Source organism: Chelonia mydas, chromosome 10, assembly GCF_015237465.2.
Source record: "Chelonia mydas isolate rCheMyd1 chromosome 10, rCheMyd1.pri.v2, whole genome shotgun sequence".
NCBI lineage: Eukaryota > Metazoa > Chordata > Testudines > Cheloniidae > Chelonia > Chelonia mydas.
Genome location: NC_051250.2, coordinates 56,609,599 through 56,629,801, shown reverse-complemented (window position 1 = coordinate 56,629,801; position 20,203 = coordinate 56,609,599). Strand labels below are relative to the sequence as shown.

At 40.9% G+C, this 20,203-nt stretch overlaps 1 protein-coding gene across 1 annotated transcript in view; it reads left to right on the top strand.

Moving 5' to 3' along the window:
- The window catches only part of CHRFAM7A (CHRNA7 (exons 5-10) and FAM7A (exons A-E) fusion), a 97,473-nt gene extending 80,033 nt beyond the window's left edge, over positions 1-17,440 (top strand). The window contains exons 5-10 of the mRNA XM_007056391.4: positions 3,756-3,835; positions 6,270-6,437; positions 7,065-7,259; positions 8,827-8,913; positions 10,288-10,397; positions 12,794-17,440. Of these exons, the coding sequence (XP_007056453.2) occupies positions 3,756-3,835; positions 6,270-6,437; positions 7,065-7,259; positions 8,827-8,913; positions 10,288-10,397; positions 12,794-13,312 (1,159 nt within the window). The 3' untranslated portion in view covers positions 13,313-17,440. The remainder of the gene's footprint in view (positions 1-3,755; positions 3,836-6,269; positions 6,438-7,064; positions 7,260-8,826; positions 8,914-10,287; positions 10,398-12,793) is intronic.
- The last annotated feature ends 2,763 nt before the right edge of the window (positions 17,441-20,203 follow it).

Here is a 20,203-nt window from a genome sequence, read left to right as displayed (position 1 = left end):
AGTGTAGACCAGGCCTTAGAGTCTTTTAGACTCAAACCCTTTCCTTATGCACCCTTGTCCTTCTTAATACCCCTCAATCCACAGTCCTTCCTAATTCTGCATCTGTACTCACTGACAATACCTCTTACGTTTCCAACTGTGTCCTTGGTCCTTCCTGCTTCAATCATCAATAGTAGGATACATTTTTAAAAGCGTTAAGATAATATTAATAGTAAAGAGTCAAAGGAAACTTAGAGGGGGAAAAAACTGAAGTACAAAGTAACCAACTCTAAAATGATGAATGCTTTACTTTTAGTTTTTCAAACACAGAACTATGCAGCAAAGTAGGCCAAATATTTGGGTCCTCTTTCTTTAGAGTACTCTGGAATAGTTTACTAGGGGTTAAAGGTACAATCCTGTGAGGTGCTGAATGTCCTTAAGTACCATTAAAGTAAAGGCATTCAGATACTATGGTGTTGAGCGCTATGTCGTAATTAGGTAGACAGTGGGAGTTGAATGCACAAGAGGCCAGATTTTCAAAGGCATTTAGGTGCCTAAAGATGTAGCTAGTAACTAAGCAATTTAGGTGCCTAACTTCAATTTAAACCAATGGCCATTAAGCACCTAACCTGCTTAGGCTCTTTTGAGATTCCATTACATGCCACTCTGTATCTTTAGGTGCCTAAACACTTTTGAAAATCTGGTCCTCAGGCTGAAGCCCTATATTGGGATGTTGTAGATGGAAGAAATGTAGCCAAACTTGGGTACCTAAAATTAAGCACCTAAATAACTGGTTGGATTTTGAAAAGCGATGAGTGCTTATAACTCTCAATTGCTTTAAGTGGACCTACAGTAAATGCTGAACTACACAAAAAATGAAGAATCCATTTTACACAGACATGATTGATATGTCACAATACTGAAAACATGATGAAAAACTAGGCTTGGGAATAGAATGGACTGGTAGAAATTAATGGGAAAAGAGGATTTAAAATAGGGATACATGTTCTTTTGCTGCTAGTGCTGCTTCCTAATTCATTTTTCTCACAATTTTTCATTCAGCATTCCAGTTCTTTCCCTTTTTTGCTGAAGTTTGGGTGTTCTTTCCTCTCTACTTTCTCTTAATTTAGCTTTATTAATTGGTTTCAGTTCCTTTCATGTAGTTTTTTCTTCAGTGCAATTTATTTTCCACCAGACTCATGAATATTGTACCTTCACCCTAGCTCAGATCCAAAGTCTACTTTGCTGATGCTGTTTTTGAAGTTGAGAAGAACCTAAACTGCTAATAGGCAGGGAGATCAGAGCCTGGTCAATTTCAAACCAGCCTGTAGATAACTTGGGTGTCTTGATTAGCTAAAAGCACAGACTGTGTCTTGGAGACAGATGACTGAGGGTGCTGTCACCTATTTTCAGTGTCTCAAGAGGGGCTGGCAGCATTTCCTCATGGCCCAGGCTAATTTCACCTGTATTTTCTGGGATTTTCTCATGTGCAGGTCCACAGCTAGGAGACCCTATACCCAAGCTGTCTATACCAAGCTTCTGGTTTGTTTTTGATAGTGCCAAAAATTCTTACCCAAATGGGATGATTTTAGTGTAAACGAGTGGTGGATGTTACTTAAGGTTAGGGTTACTTACCAGCAGAGTACTACGGTACTGCACATATATAGAACAAAAGAAACCCCTGTGGGACACTGGCAATAGGAAAGTCTCACCCAAAACCCTTGTAAGACGTTCCATTCAGGTGATACTTTTACAGACCATATCACTGGAGCATCCCAAACATCTGGAAATATCATGAGTTGAGAGCTGCCTCAGAATCGGGATTGTACAGTAGTTCCTCACTTCACGATTTTTAAAATATATCAGTTACACACACATACATGATTTACAAACAAAAAGACATGGCACAAACCAAATACCCATCAGTCCAATCACCCCAAATTCATTTAAGAGGCTGAAAAAAGGAGGAGGCCTGAAACCAGCCCAAACAGTAAACAATATGTAGCTATTTGCTGTTATGACTAGTTTAAAAATCTCTGTTGATAACAAATAGAATTAAGGCAGTTAATCCATTACACTTTTGTCTCAGGAACAGAAAGCGGGTTTTTTGGGTTGGTTTGGTTTTGGTTCATTTTAATATATGTTACGTATAGCAGCTTCTAGCATGTGTATCACCTAAGAAAATCATTAATGACAGAGTCCAAGGCCAAAAGGGAACACTGTGACCATCTAGATGGCGCTCCTGTATACACAAGCTATAGAACTTCCTCATACCAGGCCAAATGTATTTGAGATATCACTTGGCAATAATTGATTTTTTTTTGTACACACACAAATATGCAATTAAGCAACATTTTAAAACAAATGAAAGAAGCTAATTCATTCCAAGTCTTAATAATAGTTGCATCTATACTGATAATATAAGGTAGTGGACTCCCACCTTTTTATGCACAAGATCACTTTTTGAATTTAAGTGCAACTCAGGATCTACTCTGCCCCTTCCCTGAGGGCCTCCCGCCCTCACTCACTTTCACTGGGCTGGGGAAGGGGGTTGAGGGGTTTGGAGTATGGGAGGGGGTTGGGGTACAGGAGGGGGTATGAGGTGCTGACTCTGGGAGGGGGCTCAGGGCTGGAGGTTGGGGTGCAGGCTCCTGCTGGGAGGCACTTTCCTCATTGGGCAGCTCCTGGTCAGCAGCGCAGCAGGGCTAAGGCAGGCTCCCTGCCTGCCCTGGCCCTACAATGTACCTGGGAGTGGCCATCACACCCCCTGCAGCCCGTGGCATTGCATGCTGCCCCTCTCTGCAGGCACTGCCCCTCCCCACCCCAGCTCCCATTGGCCACAGTTCCCTATTCCAGGCAGGAGCAGCATGCAGAGGGAAACCACTGCCTCCCCACTCCCCCGGGGCCTCAGGGGTGGGTTGGCTGCTTTCGGGAGTTGTGCATGGCCAAGGCAGGCAGGGAGCCTGCCTTAGCCTCGCTGCGCACCAGACTTTTAGCGGCTGGAGATCGTGATCGACTGTCAGAGGCTCCAGGATGGACCAGTTGAGCACGATTGACCGGTTGATGGCCTCTGATCTAAGGCATTACAAACAGCACTAATAGTAATTATTTTACAGCACTATTAGATTAAAAGATGAAACAATAATAAGGTCTGATTTTAGTTAACCAGCCTCCTGGTTTGTCGATTCTGAGTTAAATACTCAGAGTTTGATCTGGTGACCACAGAGTGAATGGAAGACGCCTGTTGATGTCAGTGGGGATTGACCAGACTTTAAGATATACTAAATAGTCTTTTCACTGATGAAAAGTAGTCTGTAATTGTATTGGAAGCAGGCAAGGGAGAGAAATTGGTCATAAATCCTCTCAATGTTCATTAACTCCTCTTAATGCTAATGAAAGTTATATGCTGCTTGCAACAAGAGGAGACCAGATCTCCTTGTACAGTTCCGCTAGGATTTTGGGGAAGGGCTGGTTTCAATTTGGGAAATAAATCACACGATGCCATGGTAATTAATCTAGACTTACACCAGTTGATCAGCGAGTGAGCAAATGAGACGATTAACTGTTGATTTGCAGCTGTGTTTATTGGGAATAACTTCACTGAAGTCAGGTACATGACATTGGGACAAAGTTGGAGTTAGAGGAGAATACAATCAAGAGCTTTTTGGTTTGGGAGGATAGGGGAAATCCACATTTTGTAAGAATACTGCAATTCTTTAAGACCTCATTGATTCCATCAAAGAGTGTAATTCAGGTCTTCTTCCCTCCCATTCTAGTGCTGATGAGAGATTTGATGCGACATTTCACACCAATGTTTTGGTCAATTCTTCAGGACACTGCCAATACCTGCCCCCAGGTAAGAAGTAGATTGTTTTCATGTAATAGCTCTTGCCTACTCATATATGAAGTCATCTCATAGTTTGGATATAAACTCTTTCATACGCCATATAAATCTAGATAGTACCTGTTTGCTAGATTTAAAACTATATAAATGACATATATGTACCTGTAATTATGTATGCATTATTTAAGAACACAATCTTGCATGGATACCACCATACAAAAAAAAATTATCAATTGCAATGATATAAATCCTTTGTCATATCACTGGTTTAGCCCCATTTCCTATTACAGTAACACTTCACTCAAAATCGTCTTGGTTAACATTGTTACGTTGCTGATCAGTTAGGGAACATGCTCGTTTAAACTTGCGCAATGCTCCCTTACAACGTTGTTTAGCAGCCGCCTGCTTTACCTTAGCCCGTTGGAGCTAGCTGGTGGGGGCTTGGAACCAGGGTGGACCAGCAGCCCCCTAGCAACTCCCCGCTCCCCTAAGTTCCCTGTGCAGCAGCTGCCCAGCAAGCTACCAATTGCTGGCAGTTCAGCTGTCCCTCCCCTCACTGCTGGGTGCTGCTCCTGCCCTCTGCCTTGGAGCTGCTCCCAGGAGCTTTCTGCTTGCTGTGCAGAGGTGGGGGGAAGAAGGGTGCTAATGTCAGGATATCCCCCTCCCCCTGCTCCTGCACCTTATCTCCACAGAGCAGGGGGATGACGACAGGGTTTAGGATGGAGGGAGCTTGCTGGCAGCAGCTGCTGTCTCAACTTGCTGATCTACTTAAAAAGGCAATGTACTCAGAGTAGGGTCAGCAAACTTAAAGGGGTAATGCGTGCCTCTCTCTCTCTCACACATGTGTGTCTGTCTCTCTCTACCATGCTGTCTTCCTCTCTTTCCATTCGTGCTGCCTTGTAGAGTGTGAGGTACATTAACAACAATATGTTAACCCTTGAGAGCTCAGCCAAGTGCTAGTTCATCATTTAATAGTAAGGCATTCCCTGGGAAATATCCAACCCTCTTCCGTCCTCTGACTTAGCCACCTCAACCAAACTTCACACTCTTCATTGCTGTGTACAAACAGCTGTTTGTTTAAAACTTATACTGTGTGTGTGTGTGTGTGTGTGTGGTCTTTTGTCTGGCAAAAATGTTTTCCCTGGAACCTAATCCCCCCTATTTACATTTATTCTTATGGGAAAATTGGATTTACTTAACATCGTTTCGCTTAAAGTAGCATTTTTCAGGAACATATCTACAACGTTAAGCGAGGAGTTACTGTATCAATTTATGGTTTCAGAAGTATGGAAGTATGAATAGAAATAAAAATCACATGACCCTTTGACATACAAAAATATTGTTTCCTGAGGCTGAGGGAATAATTAAACATGATTAATTTATTCCATGAATTTGGCGCTTCTGTTCATGAATTCATTCTTATAGTAAATAGTTTACTAATTTCTTGGATGGATTTGCTATTTGAAATGATGCACCAAACACTTTCTCAGAACAGCTTTTGGTCTGTAGCTCATTCCTGAGAATGCTTTTATTTCATATTTGAAATTTTGAAACATAGTGATCCGTGTTTGATTGGACACCTGGTGCTATTTCTGTTCCCTAGAATATAATTCTTAGAATCAGGTTTCTTCTGTCTAACTTAGGGTCTTAAAGAGTGCCCATCCCTGTAGTATCCAAGTGCTTCCCAGGTAAATTAAATGTACTGTGGTCCTAGGTATGGTCCATGGAGTCTCCTACCCTTCTGCTCATAGGAAGCTCCAATTGGTGTTTATGGACTTGATCTTTCAAGGTGCTGAGTGATGGGTCCTTGATCTGTCATGTTTAACTTTGTCCATCGTTTTATACAATAAACGCAACAAATAGAGGTTAGCCTTCTTGAAAGGAATGAGCCAATGTTATGTAAATCTTAAAAGACAGTAAATCATCTTGCAGGGCCTCTCATTATATTTAGTAACAGAAATCCCATCCCAGCCACATCATGAAGAGAATAGCAACACCAGGAAAAGAGAAGTAGAGAAGTGACCTATGCAATTCAGTGAAAGGAGGTATATAATCAATATATAGATTCTGCAAATCTATTACTATAGTAAGTTTGAATTGTCTTCCTTTTCACTTCTTGAGGTATATTAAGTGTACTTTTACGGTATGTCTACACAGCAAAGAAAAACTTGCTGCTGGACCATGACAGCTGATTCAGGCTCACGTGGCTCGGACTATGGGGCTGTTTCATTGCTGTGTACGCTTCTGGGCTTGGGCTGCAGCCCTGCGAACCTAAGTCAGCTGGCACAGGCCAACTGCGGGATTTTCTTTGCTGTGTAGACATACCCTCAGGGTAAGTACTGGACAGCTGCTGTGTGTAACAGGGATCATTTACAAAAACAGATGAAATAGTATGTGAAACAAGCATTTCTATAGATTTTTTTTTTTGGTTCTATTTAAACTCTAGGCATATTCAAGAGCTCATGCTACATAGATGTGCGCTGGTTTCCATTTGATGTTCAGAAGTGTAATCTGAAGTTTGGATCCTGGACCTATGGTGGATGGTCCTTGGACTTACAAATGCAAGAAGCAGATATATCTGGATACATATCAAATGGAGAGTGGGATCTAGTAGGTAAGCTCCTTGGACCTGATTTTCATTTACACTCTGTACTTTGGGAATGTAAAGGGGCTTTAAAGTGGATGGAAAGGTAGATCAGTATAAAAGGACCTTTGTGTAAATGATGAGCAGGCCCCTTGTCTTTTTTTTCAGATCGTAAAAATGTACACAGCTCAGGTAGCAAGTACCAGTACAAATGCATGCTGATCCATCAGTCCATTTACTAACAGATCCTTGGCAGACACATGAACCAGCATTCTTTGTAGATATATTAAAAAAAAAAAAGCTACATGTTAGGGTTACCAAGCAGTGGATTGGTACACGCTATGAAGGTCTGAGACAGTGGCATTTTAAATGTGGTGGAAAAAAAGATAAAAGGTGAAGAACATATGAAGACGGTGAAGGCACTGAGAGAACTCTGATCATTGCAAGTTCATTGAAAACCTTTTTGACTCAGATTCTTTATTACCTAATTTTGGTCATGTAACAGAGAGGAGAATTGGAATTGAAGAGGAACATTTTACTTGCTGTGGGACTTCACAGAAGATACTTGGAGGCTTTTGTCTAAATGTAGCTTCTACATTAACATAGGTTATATGCAGATTAGTTTCTGCTTTTCTCCCTGTTTTTTTTCCTGTGCAGGAGTTCCTGGGAAGAGGAGTGAGAGTTTTTATGAATGTTGTAAAGAACCTTACCCAGATGTGACATTCACAGTGACTATGAGACGTAGGACTCTGTATTATGGACTCAATCTTCTCATTCCTTGCGTGCTGATATCTGCACTTGCCCTATTAGTTTTTCTGCTTCCGGCTGACTCAGGAGAGAAGATCTCACTAGGTAAACACATTACCAAGTATTTTAAAAGTTGGCTCTATAAGAGTCTTCTGATTTCAATGTAGCTAGATAGCCTCAGCATGCTCAGGGAAAAAGTTTGTCTGTCTTGCTGCATTTCTATCCAATAAAAAGTATGTAGGTGTTTTTAAAGCATCTCTTACGGTGATATCTTAGCAAAGATATGAAAGAATAGGTCATACTACTAGTTAGGGTGGAGCTAGGAGTTACATAAACAACAAAAACATACAAGGAGCATTACAATATTTAACTGTATAATCCTGTATTACAAATAGAGCTACTGTTTGACACTTATGTGCTGGAGGGAAAAATAATTTCACTGAATAAAGGTTATGTTGGAAAGAACATGTATTTTGGCATTTTAGTGTGGCATTATTTTCAGTCTATATTCCTCTTACTAGTAAGTGATACATTAAGAGCCAGGAGTCACTCTTTGCATCCTTTTGAAAATGTTGGGCTCCTTCCATTTAAATATTTTAGTGGTGAGGCCATCTTCTTTTTGTAAATGGCTAAATGTTGGATTGTGGGGAGTGGATAAACTGGAATCTTTTTGATACACGATAGTTAAGGTAGCTGCTAAATATTTTATGAAATTTTACACCACCAATTTGGACATAACAGATGTATTAATTTCTATTTAATGAAAATGGTTGTTCAAAAGACAGAATGTAAACTGGGCATCTCTGCACAAGTGCCATTTTAATGTTTAGTGTATGTTTCTCTTGGATTTCAGAACCAGCTTCCCTAGCCCTTGACTTCTGACTACCCTCTGAATTTTTAGGATGCGCTATCCTGTCCTTCAATCCCTTTCCAGCTGACAGTGGTTCCCTCTGTGCAAACCTAATCCTGAGATCCTATCAGGACAACAGCTGAGTCATATTCAGAGGGGCAAATCAGAGAGCAACAAAAATCAAAATCCAGAAATCAGTATCAGAACTGCTTAGAGCAAGCAACTCTCAGAGATCAACTGCTAATTTCAGAGAGAACATCAGTCTCTCTCCCAGGGCAATTTCTGTTTTCTGGGATTAACTACTGTACTTTTTAGCTTCATGTCTTCCAAACCTATTGATCGGCACATCACATACTGTATCAAGTTATTGAAAGCTCAAAACAAAAGACTCTCTCGTGAACTTTTCAAAAGGGGTGATGGAACATAAAACAAAAAGAACTTTAATTTGTCATATTTTATCAAATCCCTTGGACAGTGATGCGAAGTGAACAGTGCTGTATTAGTCTAGCAAAGTTTAACAAGGCCAAAAAGAAATTATTAGGTCCAGCTTCTACATTTGTACAAGTGCACAAAAGGCTTTTGTATTAGATATATCAAAAACACAGATTTAGAAAAAATTAAACTAGTTTGGCAAGATTTCTACCCTCTAAAATGGGAGTTTTTAAAGTAGTATCAAAAGAGAACAGGATTGAGTACAATCAGTGTAAAGGTATGATTGTGAGAATAAATTTCACACAGCACTTCTTCAAATCTGTTCTTTAGTGGATAGCAATTACCTGATAAGCTGCTGTCCTAATTCTGTACTTCATGTTTATCTTTCAGGTATAACAGTTTTATTGTCTCTTACTGTCTTTATGCTACTTGTGGCAGAAATTATGCCAGCAACATCAGATTCTGTGCCATTAATAGGTAACTTCAATTTATTCTCTCTCTCTTTCTTTCTCTCTTTTTTTTTAAATCAGACAAGTTGTAATTAAATCACTTCAAGGCCAAAAATAAGGCACATTTAGAAAGTGTATGATTTGTGTGCAGTTGAATCAGAGATGTTTAGGACTGATCCTGCATGGTGCAGAGCAATGATTTTAGTGGGAATCGAGGCTGCTTACCACTCCTTCTGGGGGAACGTCTATTGGGAGGAAAATAGGGAGCACACTAGGGGGACAATGAGAATGGTTATGGAACATGTGCTGGGGGAGCACAAAGGCGCAGTGGTGGTAACATAGGGACATTTGGGTGAGAAAACACTCACTTGCGGGTAGGAGACACTGCAGAGCGGGCAGGGTGCTCACAGGGGCTTGCTGAAGGGTTTGATCACTGCAGGCCTCCTATCCACTCATAGTAGTTCCCTCTCTTACTACCTTGGCATCCAGTGAAGTTTGTCATAAGCAGGGGCCTCTTGTGGGGGGGGTTTCTCTGGTTTCTTACATATTTTTTGAGTCCTCTGGTCTGCTGGAAGATCTGGATCAAAATAAAGAAAACAAATGGGACGTCACTGGGGATAATGCCAAAGAATTTTCTTTGGAGTATGCAGTTGTTGCGTCTTGGAATACAGTAAGCGAGGGCTCTATAAAACAGCAGATTGAAATATACTCTGGAAGGGGGAGAGGAAATTTTTCATTACAATTCCTCCACATGGCAATTGATATATAAGCAGAAAACCCCAACCACTCTCTCTGATATTAACCAACTAACTAATAATGATGATAACTATAACGAAAGGGGAGATTTTCAAAGGCACTAAAAAGAGTCTGGTGCTTATGTTTTATTAAAAACAGTGTTAAAATTACACATTATCACTTTAAATATGTAAGGGATTTCCTGGTCCTGCTTGCAGGGTATAGTGCTCTCTAAGGAAGAGTCCGATATGTCTCTTATGCTGTCAGTGGACTAAGCTCTGCCTTGCTTTAGGAAGCAGCCTGTTTTGTCGCTCTCTGGGTTTGGTTCATGGGTGTTAAGGTTCTGGATGCTAAGGAATAAAGCAGTGTTATGCCGCAACTTTACAGGAAGAATATTTAATTCTTTTATCTATTTTCCCTATGCATATGCTATGAACATAACAGTTGCCAACTCCCATTGAAAAATCAGTGAGAGATTGGAGCCTGACTACTCTTTCTGCTTTCGAAAAATCTCTCCCAAATGCATTAAAAAGTAGCTTGTGTAGAATCAGGTTTGTTTTCCATTTTAACTGTGTTCCTTTAGATTAATACCTGTTTATGTAGGTGTATGAAGCACCTGTATATCACTGTAATTTTACATATCTTGATTATGTGTTTATTTTTGCAGCTCAGTATTTTGCCAGCACCATGATTATTGTTGGCCTTTCTGTTGTTGTCACTGTTATTGTTCTGCAATATCACCATCATGACCCAGATGGGGGGAAAATGCCAAAGTGGGTAAGGTCTGATTCCAGTTCATTTATATCTACTTATTCACTATATAAATTTTCAGATTAGAGATGTGTCATAGTGGCAGGTGACCTATCATTACTTCTTGATACCCTCCCCCACCGAAGCTTCACAGCTGAGCAAAAATGTCCGCATACGTTTCCTTTTGTGGGCCTCTCATTTTTCAGAAAGAGGGAAACACCTGCAAGAACTAAGATCGTCATCTTGTTTCTATCTTAAAAATTTCCTGCAATACAACTAAAACCAGCTAGAACATGAAGTACTCTGTCCAGTAAGAACACATTAATTTCATTACAGCCACTGCTATAGATTTAAGTATTGTTTACTTGTGAACAGCTGCAGCTATGACCATATGTTAGAGAGGTATGTTAAGGTGGAAGCGAGAATTTTTGAGCTTTCTGTGAGTTATATACTGACTTTACCATCAAGCCAGGGACTATGTCAACTACAAATGAAAAGTTAGTATCTCTGTCTGTCATATTCCACTGTCACTGAAGTATAATGCCATCTTCATGAGCTAGTACCATGAATTATTGTTTTTATGGAAAGCACTATCATAGCACGGCTGAGAACTAGAATCTTGCATAGTAACTGAATATTGATGAGATAATGCTAAGGGTATGTCTAAACCCCAGAGCCTGGGGTCTAGCTCAAGCCAGAATGTCTACACCCCAATTTTACAAGCCCCAGTCAGCTGACTCAGGTCAGCTGTGAGTGTTTAATTGCTGTGTGGACATACCCTATGAATCCTGCATAGCTTGATATTGCAAAGGGTAAGGTGCATTCTCAATTCCCATATATTTCACCTTGCATCCTGCAGCATCAGGTCAATAGTGAAGGTGGAAAGTACTCTCCTTAGATTTTAGGCAGGAACGAGTGATCACTACTTCATACAGTCCCATACCTACAGTCCCATGCCGCAGTGCCTTACAAACATTAGATATTCCCTGCCCCGAAGAGCTTACATTATAGGCAGTTAGGTGGTGGCATTGGAAATTAAAATTGAAAGAGAACTGATTAAGTATCAACCAATGCAGACATAGAACTGATTATGTATAGACCAATGCAGTGTGAGATAGAAAACCAAATATTGATGACTGTATTTGCATAAATATTCCTGCTGGAATCAGTTGGAATACTCATGTAAAATAAGCAAGACTTAGCACTGAAGACCTGATCAAAAGCCCATTTAAACTCAGTAGGAGTCAACAGGCTTTTGGATCAGGCCTTGGATTAATAAAGGTGGTCTATTTTTTTAGCTGAATTACATTAGTGCGGGGCTGGGGGAGAAATATGAAGACAAGAGCATGTGAAATCTGTCTTTAGCAAAAACATTTACCCTCAAAATGGCATCAGGAGTATATCTATCTACTCTAAGTGGCATTCTAAAATCATAACAAATGGACTAAATCCAATATAAATTACATTGCAAGAGTGACATGTGGTTTGAGATAATGAAATGACATTATGACTAGGAAAAAGAAACACTGGAATTACTTTTTGAAATCCGGATAGAGCTGAATTTTGGAAGCCTGAATTTGAACTGGAGCATTCTTTGAATAGCAGTGCAAAACCCAATAAAATGAAATCTAGTGATTTGATTTGCCACTGGAACGAAACTAATCGTTTTTACCAAGGACTTTTCTGTTCCATCTGCACCCTGTGGTATATGCAGGTCTGTTTTATACAGTTTGCAATCAGCTGTCACAAAAGGATTGAGTGCGAGTATAGTAAAAACACTGTAAAATATAGCCATTCAATCCAATTAGTATGGCATATTTTTAGCAACTGCCTCCAAAAAGCACTGAAGTATTAGACTGCAATTCTTTCACTCTTATTTCTGTTTGTAACACTTAGTTTATTTATTACCTCAAGTATAAAGCAAAACTATTTTGAGTCTCATTGAAAATAATTGTTTTCTAATCAAAGTCCATAGTTTCAATTTAAAAACAGCAAAGTTTGTCATGTCACTGCTCTGACATGAACGTGATAAAAAAATCAACCTGTCAGACCAGCCCACAGCAATCATAATTTGACAGTTGCATATGGCCATTAGGAGCTTGCTGGGAGTGGGACAATGGACTCAATGGCTGAGAGTGTAGGACAATTATGACAGCACCACTAGGCTACAGGGCAAGATCAGCAAATAGAGACCAGGGAGCACAGGAGCCCTGGAACAGTTTTTATAGTGGAGGTCCTGAGAGCCATTTAGCTAAATTGTAATAAACCCTGTGTAGAATGGAAACCACTTCAAGCCAGGGCATGTGGCAGTGCCCACTGCACCTATGGGGAGCAGAGAGCACTAGAGCTCTAAATTACAAATAGCTATTGATGATGATCAGTTTCTGTTTACAAAGATGTTTTACTTCTCAATTTTCTTCCAGACAAGAATCATCCTTCTGAACTGGTGTGCCTGGTTCCTGAGGATGAAGAGACCAGGGGAGGATAAAGTACGCCCTGCCTGTCAGCATAAGCAGCGTCGATGTAGCTTGTCAAGTGTAGATATGAACACTGTGAGTGGACAACAAGCCAGTAATGGGAATATGCTCTATATTGGGTTCCGGGGGCTGGAAGGGGTCCATTGCACTCCGACCACTGATTCTGGGGTAATTTGTGGGAGGATGACCTGTTCACCAACAGAAGAAGAGACTCTCCTGCACAGTGGACACCCCTCTGAAGGTGACCCAGATTTGGCTAAGATCTTGGAGGAAGTCCGATATATTGCAAACCGATTCAGAGACCAGGATGAGGAGGAAGCCATTTGCAATGAATGGAAGTTTGCAGCCTCCGTGGTAGACCGTCTCTGCTTGATGGCCTTTTCTGTCTTCACAATCATTTGTACGATCGGCATTTTAATGTCGGCACCAAACTTTGTAGAGGCTGTGTCTAAAGATTTTGCTTAATTCTGCAAAGTGTCTGTGATCCTTCAAGGTATGCTATGTAGCATATAGATGAGTACATGGTCTTTTTTTTAAAAAAAAACATGCCATATCATGAATATACTCTTACTCAGTGACACATTTAAAAACAGTAAAATGTCTATAGGGCTCACTCCAACCTGTGAGATGCTGAGGGACCTTAACTCCCACTGAAGTGTGTAAATAGGACATTCAGTTTGTAGGGTTGAGTCCACAGTTTGTGAGCTATTGCTAAAGTATCTGATGGACCAATCTAAGGCCACTGGCATTAATGGAAAGATTTCCATTCACTGCAATGAGCTTTGGATCAGGCCCTCAGCCAATAAATGACACAAGCGCTATAATGGGGGAATACTCCCACCAGCTTATGTTGTCAGAAGCAACTAGTGAATGGGGGTGGGAGGGGGCCCAAGCTGACCCTCCTGATTTTCAGAGGGTAGGTACTCAGCAATACAGTAACTCCTCACTTAAAGTCGTCCCGATTAACATTGTTTCATTATTAGGTTGCTGATCTATTAGAGAAAATACTCATTTAAAGTTGCCCAACATTCCGTTATAAAGTTGTTTGGCTCGCCCCGCTCCACCTGCCTGCCCGGCGCTCCTGCCGGGGAGCGGGGTCAGGGTGTTGGGGCTCGCCCCACTCCACCTGCCTGCCTGGCGCTCCTGCCGGGGAGAGGGGTCAGGGCATTGGGGCTTGCCCCAATCCGCCCACCCGGTGCTGCTGCTGGGGAGCAGGGTTGGGGCATGGGGGCTTATCCCACTCTGCCCGCCTGGCATTCCAGGCGGGGAGTGGGCAAGCCCCCGACCCCACTCCCCGGCAAGAGCGCCAGATGGGCGGAGTGGGGCAAACCCCTGTGCCTTATCCCTACTACGCCCCACCTCAACCAAACTTCACAGTATCTTTGGTGAGTATAGTATTAGTTTGTTTAAAATTATTTAAAACTTATACTGTATATGTATATAATGTCTTTTGTCTGGCGAAAAAAAATTCCCTGCAATCTAATCCCCCCCGCCCCGTTTACATTAATTCTTATGGGGAAATTGGATTCGCTTAACATTGTTTCGCTTTTTAGTAGCATTTTTCAGGAATATAACTACAACGTTAAGTGAGGAGTTACTGTACTGAAAATCAGGCCCCAGAAAAGTGTGTCAAGTTGGGCTCCTAAAAACTGAGGCTGCCAAAATGGACACTACCAACTTTAATGGGAGCCGGCTCTGAAGCATAGATCCTAATTTTAACAGCACTAAAAGTGGGGCCTGAATTTTTAAAACACACTTGAAATGATTTGTCAAGGAATTTAATTTTGGGGCTTATACCCACTGCCTTCTCCAGCAAAGACATTCTTTGAACTGCCAAGTTTTGTTGAACCTATTCTGCTATATTGATCTATGTCTTTTTTTAAAAGGAAAATGCAGGATTCAAGATCTCTACATCTTCATTTGTTAAAGAGAGACTCGTGTCTTTTTACTGATTGCTTTCCAATGTGGCAAAAATAACTCTCTCTATACAAACTCAAAAATAAATGACAAATCTAAAGCAAAATGAGCCATTTAAGTGTTCAAAATTAATGTTTTGTCTGATGCATGCACAGTCTTTTAGATATAGCATCATCTTTCTGTTGACTTACCAATATGTATTATGGAAAGAAAACAGGTTAGCTTTTTTGCTCAGTGCATTGTTTAATGCTGAAAACTCTTCTTGTTGTGCATAAGCTGTAAATAGTTACCAGGAAACTTTAAATAGGAATTCCTTTTTAGAAAACCATTCTGTGGGCAAAGTTTTAAGTGCACAAATAAGTAATTAGGTGCTTAACATTAACCATTTGTACCTTTAAAATTCTCCCCATGGAATGTTAAACTTTTCAAGTGAATGTGGTGCTCAAGGAAAGTGCTGAGCTGACATGCTGGAGACTGCAGTCCTGTGTCTACAAAGCAGGTGCTGAAAAGTATCCCTACTCTGTCCTGCCAGTGTGCCTGAACTATGATCTCAGAGGACGGGGTTCTTTTTAGGCAGCAGAAGCTAGTTCAGTTCTGAGATTGCCAAGAAGGCTGCAAATTGATGCCAGTTATGGGAAGTTTTTATTGAAGCGGATATTAGACTGAGAATCCAACTAACTTCTCAGACAGCTGTAAGAGCAATGGGTTAGGACCCTCTTTTGTTTATTACTGATTTTAGCTGGTTTTGAATTACAAACAGTTGAAAGGCTTTGGGTGAGAGCTTCATCCCCACTTTGGTCCCTTACTGCCAAATAAAAAGCCTAGAGTGGTGAAAGGGGTCCCTAAAAAGTCCTCTGTATAGCTGGGGGAGTATTCTTCTGGCATAGGGGGCATGCTGGCAGTGGGAGAGATGTTGAGCCACAATACACAGCACTGTGGAGATTCCTGGCAGTGCTGCTTCCCATAGGGCAGGCCAGGGAGGTTGCTGTAATCTAGACAGGCCTGGGCATGTTGCACCCGGGGGTTTGTGCAGCCCAGGATCAGGAGGCGCAAGGGGAGGCTTAAAGCTATGTTAGCTCCCCTCCCCTGGTGCTGTGCCTCTTGAAGTGCAGCACAGAATCCCACCTATAATATCTAGAGCTGAGCAAATAATTTACACTGATTAGTTAATTTAGTCTCTTTGGTTTTGATTTGTCCATGAGGAAATCAGTTTCTTACATGTATTTCTTACATGTATTTATTCAAAATTATTCACTGAATAATTCTTGGTTTGTAGATTGCTCATCAGCAGTTCATTATTTGTTAGTCTCTAAGGTGCCACACGTCCTCCTTTTCTTTTTGCGGATACAGACTAACACGGCTGCTACTCTGAAATCTGAGTTTGAGTGGAGTCACATGGTATGATTCCCTGATTCTAGGAGTTATGCTCTGCCAAATGGCTTTCTTATGCAAATACTTGTGTTCAAGTTGAAAAGTCTTTAGAGTGATTTATTAAACCATCGCTTAAAATGTGCTGAGTCAGCAAAAATTCCTGCTAGCCAATTCACCTGTTAGCATATTCACGGAAGGTGAGTGCAAGTACAGGATGAATCAAATTCAGTTGTTTAGTTGAGTGAATATAAATGGAATATATTCTTGAGATTTGCTCACCTGCTTGTAGTTCTCAAAGATCTCTACCAATACTCTGAGCTATCCACTCCCTCGAAAAAAAATTATTTCTAAAAATGTTGGCTTAGAAATCATTGTTAATGTGACCATCTGGCTGGATATGGACAAAATTTCTGGTACAATGTAAGATGGTGGTAGAAATGTTTTGTCAGACTACACTGCTCCCCATCAAATGGAATTTAGTGTTAAACAAAATGTTTCGTATTTACACTCTAAAGTTCATTGTTAAAGTAGTTGTGTAGCCCAATGGAAAGTGGATTACAATCTGACATTGAGCTCCTATGTTACCATTGCGTGTCTACACTTGGAAAAGTGGGACCTATAGTTTTCTATGGGGCAGCTCTGCCAGAGCTAGCAACGGTGGAGGCCATAGTATATCTAAATCTCAGGTGTTTTACGACTGATATTTCACACTATTAAGAATTGGGCTTGACAGCTTGGTGGTAAGACACCAGCCTCGTGTCTACACTATAGCCTCCATCACTGCCAACACAGAAATGCACCAATGATAAATTATGAATCCTAATTTTCTTAGAGTGGAGACAGCCTGTTAGACAAATAGCAAGATGACAGTTGCCAGCAATTACAACAGTGAATTTTTATTTTGTTACGTGAAGATACTGCTTAAAGTTGTAAATTTTCAGACGGCTGGCCTGAGCAAAATAGGTAAAATTTTCTTGCCAAACTGTAGGTATTATATGTATATGTGCTAAAAGATAGTCTGATCTAAATGCTGGGGGAAGTACACTTAAAGCCCTATGCATCGAGTTGGGAATTAAATACCATATACTCTATGTGTGCATAATATATAGGAGATACATGTTGATAGTGATCTGTTATGATCTTACACTGTGGTGAGTGAGTTCTCTCAAGTGACTTGTTTGGCAAACACACTAAAAAGCTCACTCTAGAGCGCTGGTATCATGTACAATATTATTGGACAATAGACATTACTTTGTCTGTTTTTATATTGAATATGAAGCTTTTTAATATTTAAAAAATAAATTGTCATTATGCCAAAAATCAATTCCAACCATAAATTAAAAAGTTAATAGTTTTAAAGATAGATAAAATATTTAAACAATATTTAAAATAGTAAATTATTTTATATGGGATTTAACAATATTGTGTAAAAGTTTTTTTTTTTAAAGGATTCTTGAAATTTGTGTTGACTATAGCTGTGGCGTTTAATCTCAGATCACTTGTGACTGCTCCACTTTTTACTTTGTATTGAAAAAAAAAAAAGTAAACCAAAGCCCTGAGTTAGTTTCCTTTTGCTACATTATTTTGAATAAGAAACAAAGGACAGCTTGCATTAGAAAGAGATGATACATCCATTAAATATTGTTTGTTATACAAGTAATGCGACACCTTTTTGGTCCAGTACAAATAAATATTTTAGATCAAAAGTTCTTTGATCTGTTTCTTCCTTGTATTTTGTTGATCAATACATTTACAAACCCCAAATAACTGAAATAAAGTTTCTCAGGATGATTGAAGAAGTTCAGTGGAAATTTCCTGATCTCTGTATAGTCATACTCTGCCTAGCAAACCACTTAAGTGATGCATGAACTTTGTGCTGGCCTTCTGCATGGGAGTAAATATCACCATATGTTTCTTATAAGTCCCTCAAAGGAAGCTGAAGTGGCACATATGCCTTGGGCTGGGGCACTTTGTAACTATGGTGAAGTTAATCTTTTGTGTGTTCTACATCAAGGGTTAACAGGAGAAAAAGCTATCAACTGAATACATAAACAGCCACATTCTGGCAGTTGTAAGATTTCTATGTGGGCTACACAGGAAGAATATTGTACTGAGCAGATCAAGGAGAATGTAATTTACATAGAAAATTGAATCAGTGGCACATCCATGGGGAAAAAGTCTACCGAGAGCTACAGCATAGAATAGGTTCTGTTTATATCATTCCCTTCCTCCCTGGTTCTTACTATCTGGCATTAGGCTGAGACTTTCGATATCATTTCAAAAGGGGATGCACTAATTTTATATTTTTCTTATGTGGTCATTAATGGCAAGTCATGAAAAATTCATGCTTCTGTAGAACGCAGGTACCAGAAGGTTACAGATTCCAAAACTCAAGTGCATTCAACTATGTGTGGCAATAAGTATTCAACCAAAAGAAGGTGACAGTTTCACAAACAAACACTTGCACAGGTATTACATTCCATACAGTGGAAACCCAGACTCATACCAGTTTATTATGTACTATAGATGAGAGGAGTGAATCATGATAGAAAGTATATTGACCCTAACAGGAGCAGGGAGTCTGAGGGAGGTCAAGAAGGCCTGGGCAAACTTGAAAACGTTCTCCAGACCCATACCAATCAATTACTTGTTCTTTAATTATGATGATCAACATAGTGTAACAAGGCTCTGAACAGATCCAGTACTTGATATTACACTAGATCTAATGTCTGGCATGTCTACATTCACAAGAGAATACCTTCTGCTGTTACTTCACTTTTAACATCGCTGCTGCTATTTAAAACCAAACAACAGTACATTACATATTAAAAACCCCTTGAAAGGAATTAGGAATCCATCCCTTATTTGCATAAGATGCCATACACAGAGAATAAATCTCACATGAGCTCACACCATCTCTTTTCTGACCTAGAAAAGCACATACTTCCTTTCTAAGGGTACAGCAACACTGCAAAAGTCTCAGAGCCGAGACTCAGGGCTTAAAATAGCAGCGTGGCTGTTCCTGCTCAGGCTGGGGCCCAGGTTCTTGAAACCTAGTGAGGAGGGTGGGCCGAGGAGCCGGGGCTCCAGCCACAATATCTGTACTGCTATTTTTAGCCCTATTAGCCAAATGTAGCTATTTGTAAGACGGGTCAGTTGATACAGGCGTTGAAACCCGTTGCTGTGGGTTTTATTTTTCTCCAAGGTAGACATACCCTCAAGGGCAACCTTTTATTAATAGAATTGCAGTCATCAATGCTACTAGAGTTAAATGCAACAAAAACTAAATTCTCTCATAACTTTCATTTAGACCATCAAAGGGAAAAAGTACAAGGCTTTTCAATCAACTTCTGGTCATGTTAACTCAGGGGTGGGCAAACTTTTTGGCCCAAGGGCCACATCAGGGTGCGAAACTGTATGGAGGGCCGGATAGGGAAGGCTGTGCCTCCCCAAACGGCCTGGCCCCCTCCCCCATCCAACCCCTTCCAGTTCCCGCCCCCTGACTGCCCTCCTCAGAACCCTCCCAGCTCCTTGTCCCCACCTCTGCCCCTAACCGCCCCCCAAGACCTCCCCCCGAACCTCTGCCCTATCTAACTGCTCCCTGTCCCCTGACTGCTCCCCGGGACCCCCTGCCCCTTATCCAACCCCCAGCCCCCTTACCATGCCGCTCAGAGCAGCATGTTTGGCAGCCGCATCACCCGGCCGGAGCCAGACACGCTACCGCGCTGCCCTGCATGAGTGTGCAGCTCCGCTGCCCAGAGCGCTGCCCACGTGGTGGCGTAGCTACAGGGGAGAGGGGACAGCGGCAGAGGGGCCGGGGGCTAGCCTCCCGGGCCAGGAGCTCAGGGGCCAAGCAGGACGGTCTCGCAGGCTGTAGTTTGCCCACCTCTGTGTTAACTCAGTTGCATCTTTGTCACCTGTAACTTATTGGGTTCTAAGAAATGTACTGATTTGCATCTGTAAAAAACCCAAGAAGGGATGTTGAACAATTATGCTCCAAATCTGTAGTAGACAAATAATTACTAAATTAGCTATTAAAAATAACAAGGCACCTTTTCATGTCACATT